General features: G+C 39.3%; 1 protein-coding gene across 1 annotated transcript in view; it reads left to right on the top strand.

Moving 5' to 3' along the window:
- The window catches only part of CDH8 (cadherin 8), a 135,880-nt gene extending 132,853 nt beyond the window's left edge, over positions 1-3,027 (top strand). The window contains exon 12 of the mRNA XM_008635485.2: positions 972-3,027. Coding sequence (XP_008633707.2) covers positions 972-1,465 — 494 coding nt within the window. The 3' untranslated portion in view covers positions 1,466-3,027. The remainder of the gene's footprint in view (positions 1-971) is intronic.
- Positions 3,028-6,935: the final 3,908 nt, after the last annotated feature.

Here is a 6,935-nt window from a genome sequence, read left to right as displayed (position 1 = left end):
GTGGCCCGGCGCAGGGCTGGGGGCGGGGCCTGCGCTGCCCTCGGGAGGAGCTGCAGCCCCGGGCAGCTCTGCCCTCAGCTCCTCTGCTGCGGCCGAACTGCCCCACTGCCCTCAGCCTCTCCTCGGGCACCCTGCCCCAGCCCCAGCCCTCCTCTGGGTGCTTTCTGATAGCTTTATAGCTTTCCTTTATATATATTTATATTTGTATATTTCTATTATGAGTTTATTCTGGATTGTAATGTCACAAGAGACACTAAAGCTTTACAAGATAAGCGATATTTTAATAAAACATAAAACATTTGTATACAACATTAAGCAAGTGGAGGAGAGAACAGCGAGAGTCCTATTTCTGCACTTTGCAGCTTCACTTGTAACAGAGATTTACATCAGTAACTGAGATTTCATCATTAAGCTGCAAAAACAAGAGAAACCCATTTAGATTTTTTCATGCATCTGTCCACGATTCTGAAATCGAGCTAAGCTCTTTCTTTCTCCCTTATTATCTCATTCTCTTTTTAGTTACATAATATGAGTCTCTTGCACAGGTAGAAAAAGATACTGATTTCCTTCTTCCATTAGGGTTATGTTTTCAGAAAAACACCCTCTAATTTTTGAAAACAACATCCATAATGTGGATCATTATTGACTATGTGAATAATGATAGCCTGACTTCACTTCCAAAGGGAAAAGTTGAGGCTTGAAATTAGAAGTATGGGAAACCTTATTGCTTCTATAAAACTGAGCTTCAGACATAAATATGAGCTGATAATCAACAACTAGAGGACTAATCAGAGCTTCTGATCAAATTTCCATCACGTGAAGGGGGTTGAAGTCATAGGTCTTTCGTCTGTTCCCCCTTATTACTCCCAATTTCACAAAAAGCAACGTCTCACCTTCCCCAGCTGCATTCACCATGTAGTGTTTGGGTTGGAAATGTTTTGCCTAATCAGCTTGTGGTGCTCTCTTTGCAGTCATCGTGGTGCTGTTTGTAACACTAAGAAGACATAAGAATGAGCCTCTGATCATCAAAGATGACGAAGATGTGAGGGAAAATATCATTCGCTATGATGATGAAGGAGGTGGAGAGGAGGATACAGAAGCCTTTGACATTGCAACTTTGCAGAATCCAGATGGAATTAATGGATTTTTGCCTCGTAAGGATATTAAGCCTGACCTTCAATTTATGCCCAGGCAGGGTCTTGCACCTGTTCCTAACGGTGTTGATGTTGATGAATTTATTAATGTAAGGCTTCATGAAGCTGATAATGACCCCACAGCTCCACCATATGACTCTATCCAGATTTATGGCTATGAAGGAAAGGGGTCAGCAGCTGGTTCCCTTAGCTCATTGGAGTCCTCCACATCAGACTCAGACCAGAATTTTGACTACCTCAGTGAATGGGGTCCTCGCTTTAAAAGACTCGGAGAACTTTACTCAGTTGGAGAAAGTGACAAAGAAACTTGACAGTGGATTACAAACTTCTCCCCTGTTGACTTAATGATCATGTAATATTCTAGGGCCACTGCTGTTAGTTAAAACTAATGTGGCTTTTTGTTTTAGAGGCAAGTTTAGCGCCAGTCATCTATAAAATCAACTACATTGTAATGTTGAACCAAAAAAAAAGTATATGTTAGGAGGTTAAGTCTTGTGGAGTGTGAAGTAAAGTATGTGGAGTGTCTAGAAGTCTTTGGATATTTGATATTCACTTGACCACTCTGAAGATGGAGATTTGGATCTTTGATTATCTTCAGTGAATTGAAAAGAACAAAAAAGAAATTGGTGCTCTCTTAGGAAATGGACTTGCAGGGATTTGCTGTTGAACAGTAGCTCCTGCCAGTACGTATAAAGCTAAAGGTTTGTTTCTGCATTGCCAACAAAGATCCCGGCACAGAAATGTTCAAAGCAATATCTTGGTCTTCTTAACAATGCTGAACAGAAATAGCATTGCCAATTCCTACTGGCTCCTACTGTGCAGTGACCATCCATTGTACATACAGTAATTGTTGGCCACGTTACCACAGACTGAATATCATCTTTAAATATTGTGTCAAGCCTTAAAATATTCACATGTTCTTAATCCATTCCAGTGATGGGTAATAAATACTACTAATGTGTAGAGATTCAGAGGCAGGGCTGCAAAACCTTGCTTCACAAAAGGATCTTTTTTCTAGAAGAAGGATCATTCCTGTGCTTCGTCTTCTGAAGGAAAAAAACTGTGAAATGGGATGGACTTACATAAATGAAAGAATTGCTGATTTTATTGCTAAAGATCGAATTTATTTGTTTAATCTTTGAAATAAATATTTTATTGATGTCCATTACTGCTTTTATTTATTAAGACTGATAATCTATAGAGTAAGATTATGAAGAGAACTAAATTATATCAGTTAGATTTTTTTTTCTATATATAATGAATGTTTCATAAATGTACATTTTGAAAAGAAAAATGACAAATTGTCACAGTTTAAAGCAGTTCCCTGTCCATTTGCAGTAGCTGAATTTTAAGAGAATGCTGGCAGGAATTAAACTTTCCCAGAGAAAACTTTTGACAGTTTTATATCTTCATAAATCTAGTACCTGGTGTTTTTAATACAAGCACAAACAGCTGGAAGTAAACTGGTTCATGTGAATATTTAAACTATAGACTTTTAGAAATCCACACATATAACACAGTACAGTAAAAAAACATGCTTATAGTTCTCCACTGTATTAGAGCAGGAACCAGTGTGTACATAATTTTACTGCTTCTGTTATTAGCATTTTTTTCTATAATATTCATAGTGATGCACCAGGGCTCTTGCACACAGAGAAAGAACACTAGAAGCTGCAAGCATACTCAATTTGTAATGCAAACTTGCCATTTAGAAGTAGCAATTGTATAAGAAAACTACGTATTACATGCAAATCATTTTAATTTTCTACTTTGTTTTGAAGCTATATTATTGTTTGTTTATTTACTCCATGTATTGTATTCAGAGAAACTCCTGTATTGTTTCCTACTTTGTGAAATATATTTTTATAAATACTTTTCTTGTTATTGCTTTTCTTTCAGGTTTACCTGGCCACTGCAGAAGTGAATCTGCTGGAATAGCTTCAGTTTTTTGAGGAATGTAGTTTCTTCAAAATTATTTATTTATTAGTTGAATACAGTCAAAATAAAAAAAAAAAGAAAAAGGAGAATATTTGAAACAATTTTTGACAGTGATTGCAGAATTTTGACAGTGACTGGAGCACAGGAATTATGAGTGTCTGATTCACTGCACCATGCTGAAAAATAACCTCACACAATTTTTGTTGAAGCATTGCTGGTTAAAGCAACCCACTGATTTTAATTCCTCAGTAACACTTGTTCTGCAAACAAAGAATTCTTAACACATCACCCCCAATTTTGCCTGTATTTCAAATGGAAACATTGGCTTTGCTTTAGCTGCAGCACGACTTGGTTTAGTGACTCTAGTCTGTGGGCAACTAACACATTAACACCACTTTGGTATGTGCTATAAAGATTTTATTGAAATTCATGGAGTACCCAATATATTTAAGTTCCACTGCATAAAAAAAAAAAAAAAGTTTCTGAATAACTGTATCTAAAAATTTTGGCAAAACACTGAACTAAACACTGAAGTCCTCTAAGGGCAGGAAAGAAGCAGTCCCAGAGATTTCAATGAAATGAAACATATTTCTGTAACTCACTGCAAGAAAAGCCAAACACACTCTCACTCCTCACTTGCTCCGAGTTCCAGGGTGTTCTGAGCTGCCATGGCAGACCCAACACCAGTGTAAATGGGAAAGGGATTCAGAACTGAGCCAGTTTCTGGTGTCCATCCCAGTTCTGGGAGCCAGGGAAGGTGCTGAGAGCATGGATCACGGCATTGTCTGGGGCCACATCAGCGTTCAGGGCAAGGCGCTCTGGGAGTTAGAGGCTACCCTGGATAGTTTAGCAGAGCTCCTTTGTAGGAAAGCTCACAAATGGAAAACCTCCTGATTGCCTTTCTGATTGAAAGTTCCATCTGAGACCACGACAGCGCATTCAGTAATAAGATTTCCAGGAAAAAAAATCCCATCACTAGCCCTGTAGAAGAGGCAAAGCATGGCAGAAATCTCATCATTGTCAGTCAAAAAGAGATGGGAGTTCTACTGCTGGGCAGAGCCCCAAACTGGGCATTTCTACAGCTTTTAAACAGGAGTAGCTACAATGCAAAGGGGAGAAAAAGAATTAATGAATTTCTGACCTGTCAACAGAGACATGCTGCTTCTCGTGTCGTTGCCTTCCCATCGAAGGGAAATTATTAATTCTACAAACTAATTCCATGTATTTTGAATACAAAATTTATACCAATACGTGTTAGGGGGTTAAATGTCGATCACTCAGTTTTCCAGTATTCCTTTTTTTGACAATAAAATTAACTCAGAGTAGAATTATTTTGGATAACAACAGTATTTAGGGGGATTAGATCATAGTGTTCTACATTTCACATCTAGATTTAGACATATTAGCAACACTCTTTTTAAGCATGTAAAAATGTAATTCATCTTTTTCAACAACATTTAATTAGCAATTGACTCATTGCAAGTGACAAGGAAAATGCATTAAATTAGAATTATTAATACTGATAAATTTGAGAAGTAAATTCTCAAAATCTTTTACAAGTGCCAAGTGCCTTGGAGTCCCATTGATCTTGCCTTCACCAGGCTGTTCCTCACATCGTTTGTCACAACTGCTGAAGTAAATCATCCCACCCATGAGAGCTGGAATTCTGAGGTGTTGGCCTGCACATTGTAAGGACACAAAACTCAGTTCAGCCATTTCGATACGAAAGCACAGTGAAGGGGATGTGTGTATGTGTTTATTAAATGCATCTTGGGTGGCTGAAGGTCCTCAGCATGTCCTGTCCTTTCTAGCATCTGAAAGCAGAGGCTGTTTGTGTGCTCTGACCTTGAAATCAGACCACAGCAAGCTCATTTAAATACATTTTTTACCCAGTATCATTACACCTTTTTGTCTATGATGACTTTGAGATGACTTTGAAATGACTGTGTAATACAGAGGAGAGAAAACGGCTCAAGACTTTCATTTAAATCAGCAGTTGCTGATCACAGGAGAAACATTTAACACTATGGCAACTCCAAATCCCATCAGCTCTCTGGCAGCGCAGCAGTGACAATTCTCAGTCTGGAGAACAGACAGGATGTCTGCAAAATAGTCTGCTTGGAATAACTCTATTTGTACAGCTCTGCTAGAGATGGAGCTGCTGATTTTAACAGAAAGAGAAAAATAAATCAGCTCTACTACATCCGTGCAGTTGCATCTACCTACAAATGTGTGTGGCAATTTTTTTAGCAGCCTGCCTGGTTGTGGAATTCTAGAAATGGGTAAATGGGCTTAGAAAGCTTCTCCAAGGTCTGTCCAGCCAGGGGAATTCTTGGCAGGTAGCCTGTTCCCGTATCTGATTTTCTTGGGATATAGTTTCAGTCTGAATGGAGCTGTTTGGCTTTCTCTTCCTTTGCCTGCTCCTCTCTCCACCACTTCATCTATCCTGAGCTGGAATACTGGGAATATAATGTTAGGAAGTTCATTAAGACCATGTAGCTCTTTTTCTCCAGTGTTCAGGGACTGGAAAGTGCAGCTTACCCAGGATAGTGAGGTTCACCAAGTTCCCTTCCTGCTCTAGGAAACATTGAACAGTCTGAATTACACATATGACAGGACTGTTCCTGTATTTAAATTATGCTCAAAAATCTGAACCTAATGATGGTGCTTTTTAATTAATAGAATAATATAAATAATAGAAAAAAAAAAAAGGTTCATTAGCAGCAGATGTTCACAAGTGGTTCTGATCAAGAGAAGTGAAAAGTTCAAAAGTTCATCAGAGCTGCAGTGCCACGACAGGGGACAGGGCTGGATGGGAGATTGGGCAGGAATTGTTCCCTGGGAGGGTGGGCAGGCCCTGGCACAGGGTGCCCAGAGCAGCTGGGGCTGCCCCTGGATCCCTGGCAGTGCCCAAGGCCAGGCTGGACATTGGGGCTTGGAGCAGCCTGGGACAGTGGAAGGGGCCCCTGGGCATGGCAGGGGTGGCACCGGATAGACCTTAAGGTCCCTCCCAACCCAAACCATTCTGTGATTCTTTGTAAAAATATTGCTCAAAAAATTATTTTTCAGATTTAGAGAGTTTTTAGCAGTGGCAGGATAGTCTAGTAAATTAGACCTTAGTAAAAATAAAAATGGAAAAAGTAAAAAGTGAGACCATTCACTGTTGTTAGGTTTTGCTTTCAGACCACAGCACGTGTTGTTAGCAGAAAATAGAAAGTACTGATGGAGTGAGCAATGAAAGCTTTCTGTGCTCTATCATTCAGATAAGTTCGACTTGTATTATTTCTACATTTCTACACTATTTGTGCAAGATAATATTCTGGCTTTGCAGAAGGTGGAAACCAATTTAACTTGCTGTGTAATTCACAGTGATGGGTTTTGTAATCACACTGCAAAATGAGTCTAGCTGCTCTATTATACACTACTGATACTGGCTTATGTGCTGCAGAACCAGACCCTCTCCAAATAATGTCACAGTATTCTAAATGAGAAAATATAAAAGTCCTGACAATGCTTTTTGTGCAACTGCAACTAAGACATCTTCCAAAATGGCTAATAAAAGCGAACTGAAGCTCTGAGTTTCTGGCAGAGCCTTCTAAATGTGCTCATTAGCATTGCAACAAAACTATCTCTTCTTTTTTTGTTCCTCCTACCCCCCCCACCTCGCAAACATGAAACCAGTGAAATAAACAACATGAACATTTCAGCCTTCTCTTCAGAGGGGATATGGAATAACTTGAAAAATTCCTTTCCTTCTCCTTCCACTCCTTCTGGTACCTGTTTGAAGGAGGTCTGTGAGATGATAGGCAGAGTGAAGGGATGAGCAAGGGTTTCCTGATTCAT

This window comes from Corvus brachyrhynchos, unplaced genomic scaffold (assembly GCF_000691975.1).
Source record: "Corvus brachyrhynchos isolate BGI_N302 unplaced genomic scaffold, ASM69197v1 scaffold66, whole genome shotgun sequence".
NCBI lineage: Eukaryota > Metazoa > Chordata > Aves > Passeriformes > Corvidae > Corvus > Corvus brachyrhynchos.
This window is presented reverse-complemented; position numbering and strand designations above follow the sequence as displayed.